Here is a 27,309-nt window from a genome sequence, read left to right on the forward strand (position 1 = left end):
GATTGGTGCTTGATGGTTAATCATAGACTCGCATAGACCAATGGGCCCCATTTCAATGCTGCCCTATGTCCAACCAACTCAATTGTTAATGTTAACTTACATACACCAAAGATGCTTTCCTAACAATAGTTGATCTTGCTCCCATCTGAGTTGGTGGGAAACAATTTACTGACTTTTATGGTTTATGGTTTATGCTTTATAAAATGAAATTCAAGATTAAGGCCTGGATCAATACCTGTTGATAGCAAAAACTCAGATCTCTAACGATTCTTGTATACTTGATCACAAACAAACACTTAAAACCACAAAACAATTTTCTAAATTTTAAATTACTTTCTTATATTAAATTTGTAAAAGCTCATACAGTTACAATATATAGTTCTACTACTGTGTTGCTAAAATGGTGTTTTCTTTTTAAGGAAGGAAGCCACTTTCAAAGAAACTGACTCAAAGACCAAAACTAATTGCTTATAAGGAAAATAAAGGCGATCAGTTTAGTTGCTCTTGTTGCAAAGCAGAATCCAAGAGACAAAATAACTGCCTTTTTTGTTATCTTTTCTCAGCAAAACCCTGGAAGCCTCCACTTTATTTTAATACAAGCTTCAAACATTTTCAGCTCAGCAGTTCAATAATAATTCAATTATTGAACTGCCAAACTGAAAAATGTTTGAAATAATTCAACAATAATTCATCATTCAGCACGAACTATAACTGATCACATCTTTAAAAATTTACCTCAACTTAAAAGCCAAGACCATAGACAGCTTGCTACAGCCAAGCAAGTCATCGATAAGGATTATCTATAAAGAAAGTAGGATAAGTTCAGGAAAATTTGGATAGACTTTGATAGAGGTTAGCCCCGGGTTTTGATCCAAGCGCAACACATAGAAATTTAAGTTTTGTGGATGTCTGAAGAGTAAGAAATTCAGGTTGTATACAGTATACATTCTCTGATGTTAAATTAAACCATTTAGGTATGCATACTGAAATAGAGACTGGGTGAATCAGTAAGCTTGCTCTGATATTGGCATTTCCAGTGAATCTACCGCCAGTCACTCCACCCCCCCAATCACCGTACATAAAATTGCATCTTAATCAAAAGAAAGAACAGCTTTTCCACTAGAAATGGTACCTTCTGCTGGGAAATGCCCAGATGAAATTGTCAATACAAGGTAATATTCACAGACTCACCCAAGCAGAGACTCAGGAGACTGGCAAATGAAGTGGTACATGTGCACATTTCTTATCTGTCACATCATAGTTCCTGTCACACAAAGGAGAGCATTTCTTGCAGTTTAAATTTTCTCCATTTTTAAATTGAAAGCCAGTCACTTGGAATATATAGAAAACCCTACTAACAAAGTAACTTATCAGTGAAGTCAGCCTCAATAAACTTAAGTGATTAGAGTAATCATTGAAAAAAAACTAACGAGAATCTACATGTCTCTATGGGATTCAGATTTATAATTTGGAAGTTTTTTTTAAAGCAGAGGGAACTTTTCTACACATCAATGCATGCAGAAAACAGGAAAATATTGAATAAATGAAAATTCCCAAACACCTAAAGTTTGCAGTACTGGTGCAGAGAAAAAGCCTACACTGCACTACTTTCTTACAATACAGCAAGAATAAACTGAAGGTTCTTGAGCATGATTTACAATTCCCTAACATGATCAATCTTAGCAATGCAGAGCAGAGTAGGCTCTTTGAGCCACGCCATCTCTGCAACTCCTGATAAATCTGAGTAAACCCTAACCTAATCATGGGACAATTTACAATGACCAATTAACCTACCCGATACATCTTCGGACTGAGAGAGAAAACCCATGGATTCCACAAGGAGATGATGCGGGAACTGAACTCTAAACTTCAGAGCTGTAATAGCATCACGTTAACCATAGTGCAACCCAATTCACTAAGTCCAATTTCCTGAACATCGAAAACAATTATGTTGCAGCGTAAATTTGTAACTCTATACAAAGAAATTTCTTTCATCACAAATCTAAATGACTAACCCTCTAATCGTGCAGCACCAGCTGGAGGAAGTAGTCTTTTGTTCTCTCTCCAATGATTCACTCTCAATCTTATTTTTCAATAAGATTAACTGCTATTCTATAAAATAATATTCAGTATAGATTCATTTTGCTCTCACCATGTGGGACAGTGCCTCATGCTAGAACTCAATCTGGCAAGCCTAAAATGCACCAACTCCCAAGGTAAACATCTTCTTTAAGGACTAAAGCAAAACACTACATATGCTACTCCAAGTTGTAGTGCCTTGCTAAGACAACACTAAAACTTTGTTATCTTTGTCATCCGATCATCATTTGTCTTCCTAAGTGTTTACTGTATTTGCATCTACACTGTATTTAACGAATCATACTAAGGAACGCCACTTTTATCTATTATAATTATTTCTTTCTCAGTTTACAAATTCTGTATTTATTCTTTCTAAGGTACACAACAACTTTATTCTCCATTTGCCATTTTATTGTCCATTTGTTTAACAATATAATTTTCCACAGTAGTAAACTATTACAAATTCTTTCGCCCTTAGATTTTTGATCTGCTATGCTCACATTTTATTGCCACTAAATAAAATAACAATTTAATGACAATTTCTCATACAATGACAGAATGTAAAACAATGCCAGGGGTACTCTTAACAGAAAAGGGGAACATGACAAAATAATCTCAATTGGTCCACAAGATATCCTGCTGAGGAAAAATTATTGATTAGAATGCTCGATGTAACAAGTTTTTTTATACTACATTATTTAAGCAACTCCACTTACATTTTACAGGTTCTAAGTTAAAAGAGTTTTGAAACCTACATGTCAAGTTGCACATCTGCAGAATGGACAAGTGCCATCAAAATTCCATCAAAATTCCCATTCTATAAAAGGCTAAATTTAAATGTTGGATGAATTACAAACAAAATTACACTTCTATTCATTTCTTTATTTCAGAATTTTTGTGGCTTGACCACACAAATTTATGCAACACTGACACATTAATATTAAGAATTCTACTTAAGCCAATCAAACAAGGATATCAGACAAATGTTATTACTTGGCTTAATACTGCCTCAAGCATTATTATTGTAATCAATGTGACTTAAGCACATGTCTTAACCTTCATTGTGGTATCAGTCCTGGTTCTGTTTACAGATTGAAATGGCACTGTAACTTTTGACAACTCAGACACGATAAGGCAATTTGCTTAACAAAATGTTTCTTTGTACTTCATTTATATGACAGACAGTCTCTCAGATTGAAACCTCTGAAGTGATTAAGCAATGGAGCTTAAAAGAATGATTTAGTCGTGGCCTCCCTGCAGCATAAAAGAATAAAGCAGGGAATCAGCATCCTAATTTCCATACACAATAATAGCCAATCAAAAAGGGAAACAAGCAGCAATGATGTCAGTTTAGGCAGAGAAAAAATGATAATTGATTAATACTGTAGTTCCCCAGGATTATTTTATAATTTCCTTGATGTCAATAAACAGTTTGAAAAAAGTAAATACATACATAATAAACTAACCATATTAGGCCACAAATCAGGTCAGAATTGGCAATAAGCATTGAATAAAACACGACAACCAAAGATATAGTAGGGTCCAGCGCATAGACTTCATCGATTAAACCTTGCCCAAGACCAGCGAGAAGGAGAGACCGGTCAAACACAGGCAGATGGTGCTGAGTACCTGCTCGCCTTCCACTCTCATTCTCATTGAATTCAATGTGCTCAACACTTCAATTGGTGAGAAATGGAGTTGATCATGGGCTCACAAACCACCTCCAGTCCGCACACTCTGCTTCAAACCTCAACCGAACTCCCTCGAAGACAGCAAAGCGCCAGGATGCTCAATCAGCCCAAAAACACACCAAAACGTAAATCACAGGTTCTAATTGCACCCAGCTTAGAAGTGGAATCATATTTGAAAGAAAAAGTAAAAGTAGTTCTGTGAAATGTCTGAAAGACATTGCCATTGGTCACATCATTCCTATTTATGTGCACCATTTTAATTGTTTAGAAATTCAATGTTTAGTTTTGCAATAACAGACAATTGCCTTGGAAACAATCTGGAAATCATACTTTTACATAAATTTTAAACAGATTTGATTCTTTGTAGTACATTTTTTGCTTAACTCCAGGCTCATTTCCATTCCTATTATGCCAGAAACAGGCATTACCAAAATAGAGACAGGGACAATGTCTTTCCTGTTTCCAGCTGGAATGGATACAAAGTCTTAACATACAACAGCACAGGTACAGGCCCTTTGGCCCAATCAGCCGTCAACCATGGTGCCCAACCAGCTAGTTCCAATTTCCTGCATTCAGTCTGTATCCCTCCATGTACCCGTCCAAGTGCTTCTGAAATGATACTTCTGTGCTTGATTCAACCCCTTCCTCTGGCAACTCTTTCCATAAACTCTCCACCCTCAGAGTAAAAAAGTTACCCCTCAGATCCCTTTAAATTTTTCTCCTCTGGCTTTGTCTATGCCCCTTAGTTTTGCACTCCCCTACCCCGGGGAAGACTGTTACCATCTGTTTTATCTCAATTTTAAATACTTTTATAAGATCTCCCCTTATTCTCTCATGTTCCAAAGAATAAAGGCTTAGCCTGGTCAACTTCTCCCCATGACTCAAGCCCTCTAGTCTTGGTATCGTACTCTTTCCAGTACTCCAAGTGTGGCAGTTTCACCAATGAATTATACAACTGCAACATAATGTCCCAACTCCTAACACTATGCCAGGGTAGTCAACCTTAAGCACAAATGATTTTCTAGCATATGTTATTCATTAATTTGAGGCAAAACATAACCAGATATATTTAAATGGATAATTCCAATATTTCACTTTTTTTTAAGGCATTTATCTGGCCCACCATCTGCTTATTAATATGCGATCCGGCCCACAGAGACAAAAAGGTTGCCGACCCCTGCCTTATGCCCTTTAAATAGATTATTTACCATGGTATCTTCTCTATAAACATATTACTCTGGTCAAAAAGCATGCTTGAAGCATAGCTTTCCTCACTTAACTTCCTTCCTACCCATTTAGATGGAGCCTCCATTTTGTATAATATAATATACAAGATATAATAAGGTGTAAAAACATTTTCTTTTCCTGTCCCTTGGGATCTCAAATAGCTTTTCCTTCTTCCATGTTTCCTGATAATCCCTACCAACATGATCAAAAAACACCAACCGGGACAAGGTACCAACATAACTCAGTATTTCCTCAGCTCCATTTTTTCTTTAATCAAATGATTACTAGACAGATCAAAGCCAATTCTTCTGAAGCCCTATCACAAATCTTATTCCCCAGCCACATCAATAACAATCTCAGTGTCTGATGCTTCAAGTATGCTTTTTGACCAAGGTAACAAGATTGTGTAGTATATTGTGTTACACATCTTGTGATGTTTATATAAAATATCCCATGCAAATGCAAGTCATTTAAATTAGATTTTGCAAGTATTCTAATATTCTTTCTAAATCAGACTTGCTTCCTTTCCAGCCAAACTATTTAAATGATAACAAGTACTCTGAGCATAAGCATCAACCACCACAAGGAACCATTTTCTGAAAGAAATCTGTGTTCTGAGCACAAATTGGAGAGAAGCACAAGAAAAGAAACAAAACTTAACAGTGCCCTAACATGCTATTTTAAAAGTGATTATTACAAGTTATGGTTAAAGAACTCAGGACATATAAATATGTAACCAGCTTTTTATAGCATGGTCCATGTTAGTTTAATCAAAATAAAGTTTGTTTACGATAAAAAAAAATTATGCAACCATGCAAATCATTTTCATTCTTGCATTATGCATTAACGTTCAATTACTTTTCTCAAAACCAGCCTGGGGTGGTACACTACTACAATAACTGAGGTGCTTCCTCACTCAAATGGCCTCCTCCCTGTCCAGTGGCAGAAGAACCCTACAGAATGGTCCCTCCCCACCCAGCCCTTGCGGTGGCTGTGCCAAACTTCACTGTGTCCTGTTATGTACCCCCAGGGGTCATTTTTTTAAATGGACTATACCTTTAAAAGGAGAGAGTGAGAGTTGTTCAATACAAGCACCTTGTTATTAAGAGAGAGAGGCGAAGACTGCTTTGAGATGGTATTATGGTTTCTCTACAGCATGTTTATACTTTTGCAAGGACACTGCCAGACCGACGGCTCAGCTCACCTGAAGACTCAAACCTCTCTCTCTCTCTCTCCATCACTACTCAACTCAATACCACAAACTGAACTGAACTTTACTCATCATTGTAAGACTATCTATTTACGCCTAGGCTTGAAGAAGCTTGGTTTTCATATATTTCCACACTTATATACATATAATCTTTGTTAACCTGTTTAATATATCTGACATTACATTACTGTATTGCGCAGTTACTAATAAATAATATTAGTGAATAGCAATACCAGACTCCAAAGTGTTTTCCATTTCTGCAGGATCTTTGACCCATCACAGGTTTCGTGACAGTCCCTCAGCACATACTCTTGTAGCCTGGAATGTGACAGTTGGCAGATTTCCTTCGTGGATATCTCAATGTGCTGGCAGACCAACAGGTCTCTGTTCGACCAAAGGGCGTCTTTCACCGAGTTGATGATCTTCCATCAACACCTGATGTCCATTTCTCTATGTCTTAAGTTGCAGTCTGAGATCAGAGAATACTCTGTCATGCTTTTTATCAGGATAAACCATGACACAGACACTTGCATCTGTCTCAATCTCTTAGCAAACCCAGTCCACAAAGAAAATGTCCACACTACAGTCATTTTAGAAGCAGCGCACAGCGGGAGTGATGTTCCAAGCGTGCAGGAAGGATCTCACTGGGTCTGTCACAGCTAGCCAGGTCTTGGTGCCTGTTGGTGAGATCTGGTGATGAGGCATTCTGCCAGATGGTCTGGGCAGTCTGCTCAGAGAAACAACCTGTTGTATCCATTGACCTCTTTTCCTAGTGTCTGCAGCATTTTCTATGCTAGCCACTGCCTGACGAACTTGTGGTTAAACGTGTTGGGCTGGAAGAACTTTTCCATGAAGGGCAGATAGTGCAGCAATGTCCAGCTTGGCAACACAGCCAGACTTGTACTTTGCAACAGAGGGGATAGATAGAACCTGAGCATGTACTGGTACTTGGTGCCACATACCCAGGTTCCATGTAGAGCATGATGCAGCCACACATGAAGGTGATTATCAAGGTGAGGGTGGCATTGGGTAATTGGGCACCATACACCTGAACAGCAGATTGTTCCCATTTAGAGGTAACATCCAGTCCTCATAGCCCCAATTCCTTCCCAATCTGTTCCAGCCTATTCCTGCTACATGTCTTGTTCCCTCCGAACCAGATCTCCAGCCCCTTCACATAATCAGACCTGATGGACCAGTCAGGCCAGTTCAAAAATTCAAAGATCAAAATAAATCTATCATGAAAGTACATATATGTCACCGTATACAACCCTGAGATTCATTTTCTTTGAGCATACTCCAATAAATCTATAGAATAATAACCATAATAGAATCAATGAAAGACTGCACCAACTTGGGCATTCAACTAGTGTGCAAAAGGCAAGAAACTGCAAATACAAAACAAAAGAAATAATGATAATAAATAAATAAGCAATTAATGAATACAAGATGAGTCCTTGAAAGTAAGTCCACTGGTTGTGGGAACATTTCTATGATGCCACAAGTGAAATTGAATGGCTCAAGAGCCTGATGGTTGAGGGGTAAGTAACTGTTCCTGATGGCAGCAGTGATAAGAGAGCATGTCCTGGGTGATGGGGGTCCCTGATGATGGATGCTGCTTTCCTGTGACAGTGCGCCATATAGATGTGCTCAGTGGTGGGGAGGGCTTTACCCATGGTGACCGGGCCATATCCATGACTTTTTGTAGAATTTTCCATGCAAGGGCATTGGTGTTTCCATACCAGGCTGTGATGCAGGTAGGCAATATACCCTCCACTACACACCTATAGAAGTTTGTCAAAGTTTTATTTATCATGCCAAATCTTTGCAAACTGCTAAGGAATAGAGGCGCTGCCATGCTTTCATTGTAATTGTGCTTAGATGCTGGGCCCAGGACAGGTCCTCCAAAATGAGAACATCAAGGAATTTAGAGTTGCTGATCCTCTTCACCTCGGATGAGGACTGACTCACAGACCTCCGGTTTCCCTCTCCTGAAATCAATAATCAACTCCTTGGTTTTGCTGACATTGAGTAAGAGGTTGTTATAGCAGCACTCAGCCAGATTTTTAATCTCCCTCCGACATGCTGACTCATCACCACCTTTGATTCGGCCTACAATAGTGGTGTTATCAGCAAATCTGAATATGGCATTGGAGCTTAGTCACAGCCAAAGCAAGAAGAGCGGAGGGGGGGGAGGGGGGGAACTAATCAACCTGTGAGGATGCTACTTAGAAGTCCTCTTCTTTAAGGTTATGAATCAGAGCTCCCCCAGTGAAACTTCTGAAAAGAGGTGTGAAAATGTCACATCTCATAACTCGTCCCTCACTTCCAACCCCTTCGACTGCAGGAGGAGTTGCTACTACTCTGTGTGGAGTTTAGGCAGTTCCCTCACACCCTGCCTTGCTTTCTGAACCCCTCTGCAGATGAAGAACCTATTCTCCTTAGCTGCTTCCCACCAGTGCACAGGGGAAACAAAGAGAAGTTTCAGGACTCTCCAACCTGAGTACCCCCTCTTTAGTAAATGATCATTCTCTGGGATAGCAGCTTGACATTCAACTTCCACAACTCCTTGCCTGCTATCTGGTCCTTCTTTAAGTGACAGGAGGCTTGAAGGAGGCGGTGGTCATATGAACAGCAGCATGGCATTGATGAATCTGACATCATGAAAATGTTGATCCAGGACTGGGCTGACTTGTCTAATGGTGACCATAAAACCAAAAGACATAGAAGCAGAATTAGGCCCTCGTCTACTCGCCACTCCATTATGGCTGCTTTATTATCCGTCTCAACAATATTCTCCTACCTTCTCCATGTAATCTTTGATACCCAGCTAATAAAGAACCTACCAACCTCCGCTTTAAATATACCCAATGACTTGGTCCCACAGTTGCCTGTGGCAATGAATTCCACAGATTCACCACCCCTGACAAAAGAAATTCCTCCTCAGCTGGTTTTCAGCTGTGCTCCTCCTGCAGGGGAGTTGGTGTTGTGCAGCATTTCCATCAGGAATCTGGACATGCTGTCCAGTCTGGTGCTGGCACTGTGGATCATCCAGCCACATCAATGATGCAGTTGAAGTCACTAACCAAAATGACCAGCTGGGATATCACCAGCAGCAGTGGGAACTGCTCAAGGATGGCTACCCACTCACTCTGCATGGGCAAGACATGCACATGAAGTAGCCAGTGTGGAGACTTTCGATACACCACCATCATGACCATCTCTGATAGTTGCAGAGGAGTGATAGCCTGCACTCCTCTAAGAAGGTCACATTAGCCTTGACCTTGACAAGGTATTGCAAGGCATTGACATATCACTCTTCACACTGTGCATATTTAAGGATGCCAGTTTTATTTCCAAAACTGAATTCTGGAATCTCAGTTCTTGTCCATTGTTAGTCTAATCCATCATGTCCAGTCTTAGTAAATTACCTCACTATTTGAGGGATCAGAGAGTGGTCCTCCCTTGAGTGTTGTGACATTGGTGGTGTGTCTGGGGAGGAGGTTGGTTTGTGCTCCTGATCCAGTGTCTTCCTCTGGACGACCTGCACCCTCCACTTCTCTGAGCAGCAGTGCATCGCACACTGTTATGCTCCTGGATTCCTAATAGCTCCTGTCTTACTCTCAGTCTGCAGTGCGTCAAGGTTCAAAATAAATTTATTATGTAAGTACATATGTGTCACCATATACAACCCTGAGATTCATTTTCTTGCAGACATATACAGTAAATCCAAGAAACACAAGATTAACCACACCAGAGTGGACAAATAACCGATGTGCAAAAGACAACAAACTGCACAAAGAAATTAATAATAATAATAAATAGAGAACATGAGATGAAGAGTCCTTGAAAGTGAGTCCATAGATAGGGCAAGTGAAGTTGAGTAAAGTTAACCATCAGGTTCTTGAACCAAAAGGAACGAGGGATAACTGTTCCTGAACCTGCTGGTGTGAGTTCCGAGACTCCTGTACCCTGTTCCTGATGGCAGCAGTGAGAGCATGGCCTGGGTGGTGGGGGTTCTTGATGATGAATGCTGCTTTCATCAACAGCCCTGTGCGGATGTGCTCTCCAGTTTGGTGTTCCCCCTGCCTGCTTTGCCAGCTTCCCATGTTCGCTTAATTCTCCAACAAGGAGAGGATGCTAGCGTCTGACTGCTGTTCTGCTTTTTACTTCCCATTTCTTTCACTCTCCACACCCATTGTCTCTTGGATGGTATCTTCAGGGACTCCTTTTCACCACATATCATTCCTCTTCTTGGCCCTCAGCCTACCCTCCCTAGTCTTGTGAAGGGGCTCTTATGGCTGTTGGAGCTCGAGACCTTTTCTCAGTCCAAATCTGTTTGTCTTGGAAGCAGCCTTTGCACTGTTGCTGGGATATGGCATTTCCCTGGATATCAACAACTTCAAAGTTTAAAGTACATTTATTATCAAAATGTGTATGAGATTTGTCTTCTTGCAGGCAGCCAAAAAGCAAAGAAATACAGCAGAACCTATTTAAAAAACACACAGCAAAGACCATCAAACACCTAATATGTGAAAGAACAGATCATGCAAACAATAAAAAAGTAAACAAATAACACACAGAACATTAACAGCAGAGTCCACAACCACAAAGCCAGTTCGGCGCTGAGAACTTCTGCCATCCAACGCATTCTTACAGGTGAGGTCAAAGAAGTGGTTACTGGTGAATTCTGGGATGCAGATGTCCTTCACTTCAAACCTGCAACACCCCAGTAGGAACTCCCAACGAAGTGGTCCCTGTTAAAAGGGCTCCCATGGCTGAGATCCTTCAAAGCCACCCTGACAGTGTTTCCGACCCCCAGTCCTCCTGCTAATGGGCTGGTAGCAACAGCCATCCTGACTGAGCTTGGATATTGATTGCTGGAGAAGAGTGAGATTGGTTTCTCAATCAGCATGGGCATCCACCGATCATTCAGCACATTAAGCTCATATTAATGTTACTTGATCATGAAGTGTCCCTCTTTTTCTTCCATCTTTAATATCAGTATCCCACCACGTACACTTCATTGTAGCCAAAAAGCTTTATCATTTTCACCACTGTTGTTCATTGTTATTATTATAAAATCTCAAGTACAAGTTCCTAGATTTCATTGCCTGGAACTTTCTTGTCACAAATGGTATTAGTCCATGACTGAATAACGTTTACACTTTGCTGCAAACAGGCATACACTGCTTTAGAACTGAATTTCCTCGAGAACTGCACATCCCCCTTCAGACACTATGAATGAAAGAATAAGGAGCCCTGAAGCAGTAGCCCAAAAACTGTCAGGTCCAGGACAATGCACCAGTGATTCCTACAGCGATGTCTTAGGGCTGGAATGATTGACTTCCAATAACCACAACTGCTGCCTTTTGTGCAAGGTGCAAATTCAACTAATGTAGTGCTTTTCCAGGATACTCACCAATTTCAGTTATGCCAGAATTACATAAAGTCAAACTGTCAAATGCTGCCCTGATGTCAAAACTAACTAACACCACTGGAATTGTTTTTTTTTAATTCCAAGATACAGTACTGTGCTATATATATATATACACATATACACACACACACACACACACAGTCTCTATTATGGACTGAGAGTGGGAAGAATCATGGTTGGGAAACAGGGAAGGAGCAGGAAGCACCAGAGAGACACTCTGTAATGATCAATAAACCAACTGACCTTGCAGAATGTCTCAGGGCTGGTTGTGTCTGTACCCATGCCACTCCCTGCCCCGGCACTACTTCTCTACCACTTGTTCCTCATCCTTCCCACCGCATCCACCCTCCCCATTCCCAGCATCTTTGCTCCCACTAGATTTACAAACTCATTGACAAATATAACACTGTGCAAAAAGTCTTAGATAGCTAGGGTGGCTAAGACTTTTACATAGTTCTGTAGTACTAAGACTGTGATGTCACCTGGAGCCAAGTGGTGCTGGTGAAACCCAAACAGGGCACTGGCGAGTAAGAGCCCTTCAATGGCACTGAGGACAGTTTCCATTTCTTCAGTGATAAGTGAAAATAGAATGACTGGATAGTAATTAACCAGATTGAAATCACCCTGCTTTTAGTGAACAGGACATTCCAGAGAAGTGTGCCATCTGGTTAGGTAGATGCTGGTGTTGTAATTACTGGTCGAGATACCATTAGCTCTAGAGGACAGATCTACAGTGCCTCAGCCCTATTGTTTTCCCTCAGAGACTAAGGGAAATTTCTGGAGGTGATGTACTCAACACCTATGGCTGAACAAATTTATGAATGTTTCAACCTTTTCATTAATATTCATGTCTAGACTTCACCTTCAGAGGTAGCACTGGTTTTGGAACTTCCTGCTCTCTTTAGCTGTTTAAGCTTCCTTCACAATTCAAAGCTGTTTGCAGGTAGGGTTCCCAGTATACCTTTCAATACTTCTTAATCAAACCTGGCATATAAGCATTGTAAGACAGAGGAACATGCCAATCCATAAGGTTACAGACTGTGCGTACACTACTGCTACCAGATATGATTGTCTCCACAGCAGGAAAGTCTGATTTTAAGTTCTGGATTGTTTTAAATCTACCCTATTAAGTACTTTTATAGTGCCACATAATATGACAGAAGGTGCCATAAATGCAAAAGGGCTTGTTCTCCCCTGTGACTGCAGTCATTGCTTCTGACAATATTATTATGAACAGTTGCATCTATCACAGGTAAACTGGAAGAGTAGGATTTGCTTATTCACTACCTTCCTCAAATCAAGTCTGGCCACAGTCCTTGCGACTTAGTCAACAGTGCCTGACCTAGCCTGTTGACTGGACATCAATGTACCCCATCTGGTCCTGCTTTGTTCAGTATTGCTCCAAACTTTGACCAGCATAGAGAGGCACTAAAAAAGGATGCAAGGAAGAAATCTGATGGACTCAATACCCAAACTGGACTGAGTCTTTCATGAGACCCAAGCCAATCGAGAAGCAGCTTTGGAGAATAAATTAGACATAGGAACAGATTTCAGCCCATTGTGGATGTTCTGCCATTCCATCATGGCTGGTTTATTAATTGCTCTCAATCCCATTCTCCTGCCTTTGATATAAACCTATCAACCTCCACTTTAAATATACCCAGTGACATGGCCTACAGAGCTGTCTGTGGAAATGAATGACTTACATTCAGCACCCTCTAGCTAAAGAAATTCTTCCTCAACTCTGTTCTAAAGGGATATCCTGTTCTATGTCCTCTGGTCCTAAACTCCAATATAAGAAACATACTCTCCACATCCACTCTATCATAGCCTTTCAAAATTCGAAGGGTTTTAATGAGATTCATCTTTTTATATTCTAGTGCTCTTGAAATGAGTGTTAACATTGCATTTGCCTCCTCTACCCAGACTCAACCTGCAAACCAACCTTTAGGGAATCCTGCACGAAGACTCCAAGTCCCTCTGCACCTCTGATTTCTGAATTTGTTCCCCATTTAGAAAATAGTCTTTGCCTTTATTCCTTCTACCAAAGTGCATGTCCATGCACTTCCCTATACTAGATTCACAGGACTACTGTCTACTGCTGATATACTATCATGTTATCCCTTCTGGTGGGTCTGTCCCCCTGAAGGGACAGGGCAAATGCAGAGATTATTAATAACAATAATCTTTACTTATAGAATACTTTCCATACTTAGAAAATTGAAATACCAAGACTTCTATAAGTGTTCATACTTAATGCTCAAGTACTTCAGCCACACCTTAGATAATCCTTGAACTTTAATAGAAAGCTTCCTAGGTTATTTGATCATGCTGCATTGTATAGCCTCAGACTTCACCTAAATGTTGCCCTTTGCTGATGGGAGCAAAGGTAAGTGGGACGAGAACACACAGTCACTAGACAATGATACAGAGCCTAACTCTGGCTGATGTTTTCATCAAAGCTCATTCCAATCTTGCCCAACTCAGCAATAACAGTGGATTAATCTACGTTTTCTAGGCTCCAATTAGCTCTGGGCAATAAGTGGCTAAGCTCACTTAGCTACTCAGGACTTCATGTTTTAGTTAGAGTTATTTCAACTTCCTAATGTAATTATGCAATGAATCACAAATATTACAAGATAAATGCATAAGATCTTAAGCTCTTTATTACGTTAATACCATGTGTATCTTGGTCTCTCTAAAAAAAATATAGCAAATTAAAATATCTTCTTCAATCTGAAACCAAAATGGAAAGAGAATTTAGATTATAGCTTTGATCTATTTGGTAATGCACCACCATATTACCAATAAATATTCAGAAAGCAACACAAAGTTTAGCTTAACATGATCAATACCTGACTGAGTAGCTGTCCATGGAAAATGGTGTTAATCACATTCAGAACTCTTTTGATTAGTTTTCGCTGTGATATAGGAATCGTTGGTGTATACACTGTTCTTGAAGCTTCCAACTCCTGCTGAACCTTATCCAACAGCTCGCAGAGGAACTCCTGAGCATCCTGCTGGGCATATCCACGGAATGTTGGAATAAGCCGCCAGACACAGTGCAGCATAGAAAAGGGAGATACCAATGCCCATTTGCCAGACCACATGACCAGAAAAAGTGTATGGAGCTCATGGCAGAGAGAAATATGCTTTGAGTTAGGCTCTTTTCGTTGAATGAGCTCTCTACTTTGGCTCTGAGATGCTCCCCCACTTAAGCCTTCAGAAAAACTGGGTCGCCTCAGACTCTTTTCCATATCCAGAGATGAACTTGAACTTACGTCACCAAAATATTGCTTGCTAGAAGACCTGGTTTTCCCATTTGCTGTACCAGCCAGCAAGTCTTGGGAATGACTTAAATCAAGATCCAAGAAACATTCACAGAACACTTGCAGATGACTAAGCACCTGTAGAATGGAGTTCATATAGCAAGTATTACCCAAATTCCTCAGTCCTGTCACACCTGGTGTGACGGTTGGCCTCCGTTTAATGGGAGAATCACCAATTTTTTTCAATCTGACTGTACCTGAAGGAAGGCCAGCTGTTACTGCTGGAGATTTTGCAGATGCATATTCAGTTGACTGGCCATTGGAACGAGGGGGTTCTTTTATACGTGAACTCTTACATGGTGGCAAATTTGAAAACTTTTCACACAGCCGTCGTTTCAGCTCTTGTCGTCTTTTTCTGGCATCTGCTCTTTTAATTTCAGCCTCCTCCTTTAGTCGCTCTTCTACAAGTCTCAGTTTGCCTGTGGGTGTCAGCGCAAACCAAGACTGGAAAATTTTAGACAAAAGCGATCTACGCCGATGCCAAAGTGCTGTGAACATCCTATCTTCATTTCGCAGCTGTGCTTGTGTACATCCCCGAGAAAGGTAAGAGTCATCGCCGCCTGCCATTGACCGCAAAGTCCTACCACTTCTAGTTGTACGGTCATAATTTTGGCTCTTAATTGCACTTAATGTGCTCCTCAATAATTTTAGATCACCTGTGGCATTATCATTTAACACATAGTCATCACATATATAACAAAACACATACAGTTCATTTACTTCCAAGGCCACGGGGTGTTTACTTTCCTGAAAATGTTTGAGTGCATGTTCTTCATTGTATCGTCCACAAGCAACATTTGAACAGCTGAGACATGCCCACATCGATTCTGTGGTATTGCATTCCACACAGTGCCATTTTTGAGGATTTAAAATTGAATGATCCTGGGCAAGCCGTAGCCGCCCTACATGCTTGCACTTATCCATCAATTACAGGCAACACCATTCTGGAAGTTCGACGATAAACATCCAACACGATAAACTGCAAAAGATACACAAAAAGCTGAGCGTGAGTAACAATCATAAAACATACATGAAATTAAATTAACTTTCAAATAAGCAGGATATGTAACATAATGTGCAGTTCAATGTGGGATATTAATATTTACAATTCCAGGCAAGAGGAAAGATCATATTTCAGATAAAGATAAACATTTACCAAATTCAGATACATGCAAAGCTGCAAGGCCAGAATGACACTGCTTAACGACTAGGCACATATCTACAAGTTTCCTCATTCAACTAAACATGGCCAACTGAAATAATGTCAAAAGTTCTACACATTTTTGATCATCTTGTGGTCATTTTGATCACCAGAAAAGCATAAAAAGGGTCAAAGTGCATAAAAATACAGATTGCAACCAATTATTATTTTGCTACTCAAAGTTAATTTTATTCTCTAAAATTTTAAATGTGTTTACAGAAGCACTTTATAATACCATACTGGAAATTAAGCTTAATCACTTTGGAAGTTAAAAAGTGATAAAGGAATACAAGTAAGCTTGCTTTTATTAAACATTTTTCCATCAACTTTCCAAACACAAACTGAAGAATTCCCTGGATAAATTATACATGATTATAATGTCCACATCCCAAGATCTTTTATCTACTACTTTCCAAAACTTACATCAGATCAGGAAACCAATGCCTAAGAGCAAGAAATATGGACACAGAAAACAATGTTAAATTTACTAGATTTTCCTTAGTATAAAGTAAATGATCACGATTTTCTACAGTGCATCAATAGCTATACATAGGAATGCAACAAATAATGGAAAGCACAACTACCAAACTGGTAAACTAAGCAATCAACTTCAAGATGCCACAAATTTGGGAAATGTGGCAGGAAACCTACAATTCTGGGAACCTAGTTCATTTTTTCATCATCATCTGAACATTTTGCTAATGAAATCTACTGCTTTTCAAATCAGAGGAAATATCAAGTAGCATTTGGAGAAAAAGAACTGTCACCCTTTCAAAAGAACTTCAATTCAGAGATGCAACAAAATAAAAAGGCTCATCATCTCTTTCTTTTAATTTGGTAATGTACCATTCTGCCACCATCTTCTCTTCTCTTCTCCAGCTCTGTCCAATGCCAGTGATATTTGTGAATTAGGAGTGTTTCATGGGACTATTTTAAAGTTTGGATTTCTATGCACTGGAATATGTTCCACCTTTAGAAACCACATTCCACAATTATCTCCTTTTGGACTCAACCTTTTCAAATATTTTTACTGCTATGTAGACAGTTGTCTGAACAATTTTACCTGGCTTACTTCCTCTAAAATATATTTCTTTGAACGTAGCCTTCAGTTTCATCGTGAGCTGCCATTAAACTGGTACCAAGGATGGAGTTGTTGTTATTGAGGAAATAAAACTTTTGTGCAGAAGCAGAAAGCCAATTCTGTTACCATCTGGTAGACCAGAACTAGATGCCAGCCAACCATTTCCCACTTGTTTCTATCTTCCCAACATCCAAAAGGAGGGTACTGATACACTCGATTCTTTTTCCTGCTCCATGGAACTGCTGTCCTTTATCTATTTTGCTGTGTAGTCCAGTTGATTCACACTGACATCTGTAACAGTCTGTCCTACTCCTCTAGCTTTTAGCTTGGTCTGGCTAAGCACAGCTCCAATTCCATATTTAAATTTGCTGATGACACCACTGTTGTTGGCTGAATTAAAGATAATGATGAATCGGCATACAGGAGGGAGACTGGACATTGGTTCATTGGTGCCATAACAACAACCTCTCACTCAACATCAGTACAACTGAGCAGCCACTACAGGAAGAGGAAACCAGAGGTTCAAGAGCTAGCCCTCATTAGGGGAATGGAGGTGGAGGGAGTCAGTAAATTTAAATTCCTTGGCTTTAAAATTTCAGAGAATCTGTCCTGAGACCAGCACACAAGCACATCACCAAGAAAGCACGGCAGTGCATCTACTTTTAAAAGTTTGCGTAGATTCAGCATATCACCTAAAACTGACAAATTTCTATAGATGCACAGTGGAGAGTATCATAACCGGTCGTATCATGGTGAGGTACGGAAACACCAATGTCCAAGAATGGAAAAGTCTACTGAAAGTGGTGGATACAGCCCAGTCCAACAGAGACAAAACCCTCCCCACATTATTATTGTGATTATGAGGACACGCAGTCCCCTTTTATAGTTATCTAGTAATGCATGCATTAGGAAATGATAAAATGTTTTTCCAGAATGATATCATGAAAAACCCATGGCAAACTGACTTAAAAAACAAAAAACACATAATTATAACATATAGTTACAACGGTGCAAAGTAATACCGTAATTTGATAAGAACAGACCATGGCACAGTAAAAGTCTCAAAGTCTCTCGAAAGTCCCATCATCTCACGCAGACAGTAAACCTCCAGCGCCGCCAACTTGCCGATGCAACATCCCAGGAGCATCCGACTCCAAAACTGTCCGAAAAACTCCGAGCCTCAAACCACCTATTTGACACCGAGTACCGAGCACCATCTCTGCTGAGCGCTTTGACCCCGGCCCCGGCAACAGGCGATAAGCAAAGCCGAGGATTTGGGGTCTTCGTCTCCGGAGATTCTCGATCGCACAGTAGCAGCGGTAGCAAAGCAGGCATTTCAGAAGTTACTCCAGATGTTCCTCTGCGCTTCTCACAGCTGTCTCCATCAAATCCGGATTGTGCACAGCCCCTAGTTACACGTGATATCATTCGGAACGGCCGCGCACACTGTGTCGTGTCGCCACCTTCTCCTCCCTACACAATCATGTATTTACAAGGAGTACAGCCACAAGAAAGCAGCATCCATTAGTAAGGTGTCTCACTATCCAGGCCATATCTTCTTCTCACAAACAAGAGAAAATCTGCAGATGCTGAAGAGTCTCGGCCCAAAATGTCAACTGTACTTTTTTCCATAGATGCTGCCTGGCCTGCTGAGCTCCTCCAGCACTTTGCATGTGTTGCTTAGATTTCCAGCACCCTGCAGATTTTCTGTTGTTCATGCCCTCTTCTCACTACTACAATCGGACCTGAGGTACAGGAGCCTTATGTCCCACAACACAAGGTTTAGCAACTATTATTAACCTTCAACCATCAGATTCTACAACTCATGCCTTTATTTTCCTGTAAATGCCTGCAATCAAATGAATCTCAAGGTAGTACAGTGGATTCTGGTTAATTAGGGCAGCTGTTTATTTGGGCCAACTCTTAAAGAACAAAAACTGATTGAGAAAATAGCCAGGATTCCCTTCATTCATTTGGGACACTAGGATGCCTAATTGGGGCAGGACATTTGCCAGTTTCTAACTAGCCATGTGTACTTGTGTGGCCGATAGGCACAACACTATGCTCAGAGCATGTGTTTGTTTTCAAAAAGTCGTGATTTTTGTTACTGGTAGTTGGTAAGAAACAAGCTGTACAACAATTCAGAACTGTTTTGCTCACCGTGGTTTCAAGCATTCGGGCTTGGAGATGCCAGAAACGGCTGGGAGTCAAAATGATATTGCTACTTCAAGTTAGGAACTACGAAGGATTTGAGGGTTGACAACTATGTTGAATGTTACAATGAAAGTGAAGATTTAGAGGATGCAATCCTAACTATTAGGAACTAAAACACAATTTTATAGTACTGTAGTATTAGGAGTGTTCTAATTTGTTCCTCATTTCATTTAAATAAATAATTTGTTACTTAGTTAAATGGTAGTTTATTCTTTTATACCTTTTTAACTATTTCTATGAATCTATGGCTAATCGGGACAGCCACTTTATTGGACTAAAACATACTGGTCCCCATATGTCCCAATTGAAATCTACAGTATATGGTGACATGTACATGCTTTGATAATAAATTTAATTTTACTACAATTTTAAAAGTGTCAAATTTCCTTATTTAATAGTCAAATCCCTTTATTACATCCATGCTGCACCACAGGGATTTCCTGAGCATATCATCATACCCTGTCCATGAATGGATTTGCTCTTACAAAGAACAATTTACTTCAACTTCATTCACAGCCTCCAGATAAAGGCATTTTACTATAACTACACTCATCCTCCTGACCAACAAACTGCATTCCAGTTACTGCATAGTATCATATCTAATCTCAATTCCCTCTATGCACTCTGAAGGAATCACTCCATACTCTGATCCACTCCACCTTTTCCATAAATGCATCAGATACAATGCTACCCAGATCCACTAAATTAAGTGGCCTGATGAGCTCAGTCTTTTCAATGTGTTCTCCTCAACAGAACCAATTGCTTACACTTTGGACCATCTCAAAAAGATGTAACATGTAGAACTTCACACTAATAGCAAAGTAACATTCCATAATATGTAGCACTACGTGTGTACATCGACTAAATGCTGTCACATGTTTGACTGCACTCCCCACGTTCATGCTGACTGAGATAAAATGTGTTTTTTTTTCCAGAAAAATCTTTTGAACTCTGCTTTGAACAGAAAACAATCCTGTAATACTTTTATGCTTAAAATGTTAGTTAATGCTGCCCACCTGTGCAGTATGGTTAAACAGCATTGAACAGAAAACACACCTACCATTTCGAGATGAATGCTTCAGTGTCGTCACATTGGGTTCATTTGTTTGCTATTTTAGCAAAGCTGTCAAGATAGGTGGAAAAAAGTCCCATACTAATAGATTGTTTGCATGTATTATAATTTATTAACAAATATGATGACACCATTGTACTGTCAATTAAGCAAGCATTGGATTTTCTGTAATTAATTCCTGCAGTAGCTTTAAACTGGCACCCCAGTGTGAGCAGTTCTCAGATGACTTACTATCAAGGGAGGAATACTCCTTTCAGCACAGTCAAAGCCTACCAGTTATATGGAGATAATCCAGGCAAGGAAAGAATTGCTGAAATTACTGGACAGGAATTTTATTAATCTCACCAGTATTCACCAGAATGTCCAAGTGTCATCTGAGATTATTTACTCAGGTCTATGTGGACCTAATATTAACAAACTACCAACATTGGATGAGATGAACTAATTGAAATGACTACTTTTGATATGATGGCTGACTGAATGATATAGTGGGCTCCTTCTTATGCTCCCTTGTTTACCTTGATATCCTTAAAAATTAACATTAAATTCAAAACACATTTGTGGTACACTCCTTTGCCTAGAATAAGTAAACAAAGAGTATAATAATACTGATTTTATTCAAGGTTAGTGAAATGGTAGATAATTGTTATATGATGGAGTTTCCACAGCAGCAACAAATAAAATTGGTTTGACTGGCACCACAAGACTGTCTGTGGATAATGGATTCAAAAGAATGATAGGAGTGAACCAGGCCACTTTATTGAGTGCTTTTTTCCGAGCCAACTAATGACAGTCAGTTCAGACTGCATGGAAAAATGTCAGCAGTATGAAAATGTACGCCTTCTGACAGAGCAGAAAGAAGGGAATCAACAGGTCGCAAAGTGTACCAAAAAAAGAATGAATGAACTTGAAACCAGGAATCTATGAAATTAAGTAATTTTCAGAATACATTTGTGACTTTAGTGCAAAGGTAAGCAATACCCAGATCCAAATAACTTCACAATGCTTGCAAGATAAAAGTCTGAAGCCAGATTTATTCACGTCCCAAATGAGAAGGTGAATGATAAGTCTGAAGCCAGAGATATCATTCACGTACTCATTTGGTCTCCCACAGTGCACTTTCAGTTACCCACAGCATAAAGTGCTGCCACCTCAGTCCTTGTCACACCAAGTAACATTCATTCATCTACTGTGTTAGTAACCTACAATAGTGATTTTTATAGACTCAATCAAATAGTTTCATACTGATTTCATAATCTCCTCCAGGCCAAATACTCTCAGAGACATCTGCACTTCCCCAATTTTGTCTTCCCACTTCCCTACACTCTCAATTAAAAACAAGAGCTCAACTGTTAACAACTATGAGTAAAAGAAAATCTGCAGATGCTGGAAATCCAAGCAACACACAAACACAAAATGCTGGAGGAACTCAGCAGGCCAGGCAGCATTATGGAAAAAAAAAGAGTATGCTTCGGGCTGAGACCCTTCAGCAGGACTGTCCTGATATTCCTCCAGCATTTTGTGTGTGCTATCAACTATGCCTTTTCTCACTCAGCCCCAAGCATCGAAACCGCTTATCTAAATCTCCACAGCTCTCCAATTAAAGAATCTTAAACTTTACAAAGCTTTGATCACTGATCTACTCATTCCTTTTGATTCAACATCAAAATGTTAAACCAGTCTGAATTCCCATGGCTGCCAACTATTTTAAAGACATTACATATGGGTAAGCTCGTAGTGTAATGGCATCAGCACTGGACTTCAAACCCAGCTGGGCAGTCTGGCAATCTACTTCCTTACACATATGTAAGAATGCTGTTCTTGGACTACAGTTCGGCACAATTCCCTCCAGGCTCAACAAGAAGCTCAGAGACCTCGGCCTTCACCCTGCCTTGTGCAGCTGGATCCTGGACTTCCTGTCAGATCGCCAGCAGGTAGTAAGAGTGGACTCCTTTACCTCTGCCCCTCAAGGCTCCCTCCTTTACTCCCTGTATACCCATGACTGTGTTGCCATCCACAGTTCCAATCTGCTAATTAAATTCGCTGATGATACTACACTGATTAGCCTAATCTCAAACAATAACAAGGCAGCTTACAGAGAAGTCATCACCCTGACACAGTGGTGTCAAAAAAACCTCTCCCTCAATGTTGCAAAAACAAAGGAGCTGGTCGTGGACTCCAGGAGGAATGGGGACAGGCTAACCCCTATTGGATCTGGGGCTGAGAGGGTGAACAACTTTATGTTCCTTAGTATACACATCACCGAGGATCTCACATCGTCTGTACATACTGGCTGTGTGGTGAGAAAAGCACAACAGTGCACGCTTCACTTCAGACGGTTGAAGAAGTTTGGTATGGGCCCCCAAATTCTACGAACTTTCTACGGGGACACAATTGGCTGCATCACTGTCTGGTATGGGTACTGTACTTCCCTCAATCGCAGGACTCTACAGACAGTGATGCAGACAGCCCAGCACATCTGTAGATGTGAACTTCCCATTATTCAGGACTGTTACAAAAAACTGTGGGTCAATTGTTTAAGAAAAATAACCAGATGGCTTGAGTTGCAAAAATAAATTGAGGTGCTTTTATTTATCTCAAAACAAGGCAAAAACTGGGGAAAAAAAAATTATATATATTTTTTCCAATTTTTCCAATTCAAGATCTTCAGTGATCATTCGGGATTGACAGAGTATCATGACAATTCACAGGCTGTGTTAAACTGTCCAGAACACTACAAAGTTTAAAGGTTACAAGTAAAAAGGAATGTCATATGATAAAAGCAAATCACACTGAGATAAGGCACTGAGAAAAATCATTGCTTGTGGGTCAAAATAACACAAAAGCTAGTAAGGTTTGACTGGGTCAGTTACATGTCCAATTATATCCCCCTATGGCAAGAGGATCTACTTGCTTTCAATTGAAAAAGGTTAATATTTTCAAGTTTGGAAATGAAATACACATTCTGTGGTATACTTTATACTTAATTGTCACCAAACAATTGATACTAGAACGTACAATCATCACAGCGATATTTGATTCTACACTTTCCGCTCCCTGGATTACAAATATTAAATATTTAAAATATTATTAATAATAAAAATTAGTGAATATTAAAAAATTAAATTATAAATAATAAATAGAAAATAGAAAAATGGAAAGTAAGGTAGTGCAAAAAAATTCCAGAGGCAGTTCTGGATATTTGGAGGATACGGCCCAGATCTGGGTCAGGATCTGTTCAGCAGTCTTATCACAGTTGGAAAGAAGCTGTTCCCAAATCTGGCCGTACGAGTCTTCAAGCTCCTGAGCCTTCTCCCGGAGGGAAGAGGGACGAAAAGTGTGTGGCTGGATGGGTCGTGTCCTTGATTATCCTGGCAGCACTGCTCTGACAGCGTGCGGTGTAAAGTGAGTCCAAGGACGGAAGATTGGTTTGTGTGATGTGCTGCGCCATGTTCACGATCTTCTGCAGCTTCTTTCGGTCTTGGACAGGACAACTTTCATACCAGGTTGTGATGCACCCTAGAAGAATGCTTTCTACGGTGCATCTATAAAAATTAGTGAGGGTTTTAGGGGACAAGTCAAATTTCTTTAGTTTTCTCAGGAAGTAAAGGCGCTGGTGGGCCTTCTTGGCAGTAAACTCTGCTTGGTTGGACCAAGACAGGTCATTTGTGATATTGACCCCGAGGAACTTAAAGCTTTTGACCTCTTCCACTTGCGCACCACCGATGTAAATTGGGTCGTGCGGTCCGCTACTCCTTCTGAAGTCAACAACCAATTCCTTTGTCTTACTGACGTTCAGGGATAGGTTATTGTCTTCGCACCATGCCACCAGGTTCTTAATTTCCTCTCTGTACTCAAACTCATCATTACCCGAGATACAGCCTACAATTGTGGTGTCATCAGCAAAATTATATATTGAGTTTGATGGAAACTTGGCTACACATTGCTATTATGCAATGCAATGAGAAATGACAAATAAAAATGTCTTGATGACAGACACTGACCAACAATCAGCACGTTATCGAGAAGTTGCTTCATGCAGTAAAATTGTGACTGCAGCAATATTGTGTGTGTGTGGTGGGAATATGTGGGACAGTAAATGCTTATTTAACGAACTTCAAGACCATAACATGTGAAAATGCTATGCTCAACAATTGCATTTTCAAAGTGAAATCAGTTATAATGAAAAGAAGCACAGTGGTCAATTTGCATTTGGCAAGACTCCACAAATAACACTTGAAGACATGACAATATTGGTCACAGGGTTGGTACTGCGGAAGATCAGAACTTTACTACACTTTAAAAGGTGCCCTGGAATCAACTGAAAAAGTACAGCAAGTGTGACTTCAATACTGTCCAAACTCAGCACCTCTGATCGGGCTACTCCCCCAGTAGTCAGGGAAGTCAGCTTCAAATGTATGTCTAGAGTGGGCCCTGAACTCTGAAGATTTAATATACCCCTAAAGCTAGGTTCCCAGAATCTAGCACAGTTTAATAAAGCTAAGAACCTTAAGTAATATTTTGTCATTTGGATTTTCCCAGATTTCTGTGCAGATGCCCTCTATTATGTGCATCTTTAGCCACTTTAAAATTGTACCATTTAATATTATACTAGTAGTTTTTAAATAAATCACGTCACATTCTTTAAAGCATAAATTTCATCCGTCCAGTTGATCCTTTTTGCAAAGACAAATAATTAGCTTTATTTGTCACACGAACATCAAAGCATGCATCCTTTGCATCAATTCAGTTTGTTCTGGGCAGCTCTCAAGTATCACAATGCTTCTGGTACCAACACAGCATGCTCACAACTCACCAACTTTAACCACGTCTTTGGTACGTGGGTGGAAACCAGATCAGCCAGAGGAAGCCTACCCAGTCAATTAAATTGAATGATCTTTATTGTCATTATACTACGTACAATGAAACTGTTTGGCTTCCTCTCAAGCAATTAAATAAAGCGGTAGATAAAAACAAGACAGTAATAGAAAAACAGTATTAAATAGATAAGTAGCAGAAAATAAGTTGCAGCAGCGCCAGAATATCACAGTAATGCACAAAGTGCCGTTAGTGCAAGTATTTGAGTCCTTGTGTGTGCTCACAGTTTCAGTCATTGTTCTGTGGGAGTGGTGTGATGGAGGCCACAGCTCTGGGATAGAAGCTGTTCATCAGTCTATTTATTCTGGCTTTTAGTGTCCTGAACCTTTTGCTGGACAGCAGCAGGTCAAACAGGGCATAAACTTCTTAGCAACAGCAGCAGGACTTAAACCCCAGCCTTAAAGTAGCGTGCTGTTGCACCTCTTAGTGTGCAGGCTTTTAAATTTTGCCATGCAGGTATATCCAGCCGTTACAATAGCCCAAAATGGTCCTCATACTCATCCCTTGGGGCAGGTGGTGAGAAATAGTTGGTGCAGTGGGGTAAGGAAAATGAGCCAGTGTAGGGGTGCGGGAGATTGCGGGGGCAGTGCGGAGGTGGTGGGTGGGAGACGGAGATTCAGCAGGTGGAAGGGCGATGGGGAAGGATTGATCAGGTGGATGGGAGAGAGGTGAAGAGAATATGTCCGTGAGGGAGAGGTGCAAAGAGAGAATAGGGAACCGGTGGAGGGGTCGGTGTGGGATTAGTAGGAGAGGCGGGAGAGAATAAACAAGTGTTGAAGGGGGCGATGAAACAGAGTGAGCTGGTAGGGCCGGGAGTACCACAAGACACAATCGGGAACCGATTTCAGCGGGAGGAAGGTTGGACCGGATTCCCGCACGGAGCAAGTAGGTCCAGCTCTACACCCCCAAGCCCAACATCTCCATCACTGCATGCCTCCTCCCCACCATCCCTCTCATCGCCCCACGACGGGTGGGAGAAGAGGCAACGACCCGAGCAGCGTGCCACGGCCCACGGAAGAAGGTGGTGGTGGAAGCGGAGGAGAAGGGACAGCCTTTCCTCACGCTTGTCTCCGACCACGACCGCCACCAAGCCCAGCTCCCCGCCGTTCCTTAGCCGCAAGCCCCCGAGCCACGCAATTCCCAATCCCCGTGAGAACCCGACCCACCTTCCTCTCACAACGCCGCCATCTTTCACAGGGAACCCGCGCGCGCGCGCGCGCGCCAGCCGCGTCAACCGCGGGATCAATGGCGTCATCGGCCGCGCTCCCACCTGTGGCTTACGTCACGGGTGGGCCCGGAAGCGCCTGTGGTGAGCAGCTGCCCGGCTCCGTTTCCTTCTCGGCCGGCGCAACGCCACCACTTCTCGATTTTACTTCCCTGGGGATGACTATTAAAACCAGCGCACTTTTTCTTTAATAACCTGAATTTGGATATACCTGCATGGCATAATGTAAAACCCTGCAAACGATACAGAGCTCAGAGGCTAGAGAAAAGGCGTAAACCACATAGAAACGGGCAGATAATGATTACACTGAAGGAGGTAGAAGGGATTTATTTCAAAAAGAAAAATAACATAATATTAATCAAGAGTGGTTATTTTAAAGGACAATAGAAAATTGAAGGTATGTGCAGAGAAATTTTGGAAAATCCAAATATCAAAACTCTGTTGGGGGTTGTCTTAATGGAGTACAACGCCAGAAATCCTTTAGGGCTTGATTAGATTATTGTGCTTGATGCCGGGCACCCAGCTTTAGAAAGGGTGCTAAATCTTCAGAGGTGCAAAGAAAATTGGAATGCTTTCAGTGAAAGTTCATAAACTTAGATATTAACTTTGTTTCTCTCTGCACAGATAGTCCACTGCTGGGCTTTTTATAAAGATCATAAAAA

The 27,309-nt window shown here is 40.7% G+C and overlaps 1 protein-coding gene across 2 annotated transcripts in view; it reads right to left on the reverse strand.

Annotated features, from left to right (window-relative positions):
• usp44 (ubiquitin specific peptidase 44) overlaps positions 1-26,652 on the reverse strand; it is a 65,256-nt gene extending 38,604 nt beyond the window's left edge. For both annotated transcript variants that reach the window (XR_011882989.1, XM_072241856.1), the window contains exons 1-2: positions 26,589-26,652; positions 14,503-15,955 (exon numbers count right to left, since the gene is read on the reverse strand). Coding sequence is in view for 1 of the 2 variants with exons in the window: in XM_072241856.1 (XP_072097957.1) it covers positions 14,503-15,900 (1,398 nt within the window). In the remaining variant the exon portion in view is untranslated. The remainder of the gene's footprint in view (positions 1-14,502; positions 15,956-26,588) is intronic.
• Positions 26,653-27,309: the final 657 nt, after the last annotated feature.

This window comes from Mobula birostris, chromosome 23 (assembly GCF_030028105.1).
Source record: "Mobula birostris isolate sMobBir1 chromosome 23, sMobBir1.hap1, whole genome shotgun sequence".
In the NCBI taxonomy this organism is placed as follows: domain Eukaryota; kingdom Metazoa; phylum Chordata; class Chondrichthyes; order Myliobatiformes; family Myliobatidae; genus Mobula; species Mobula birostris.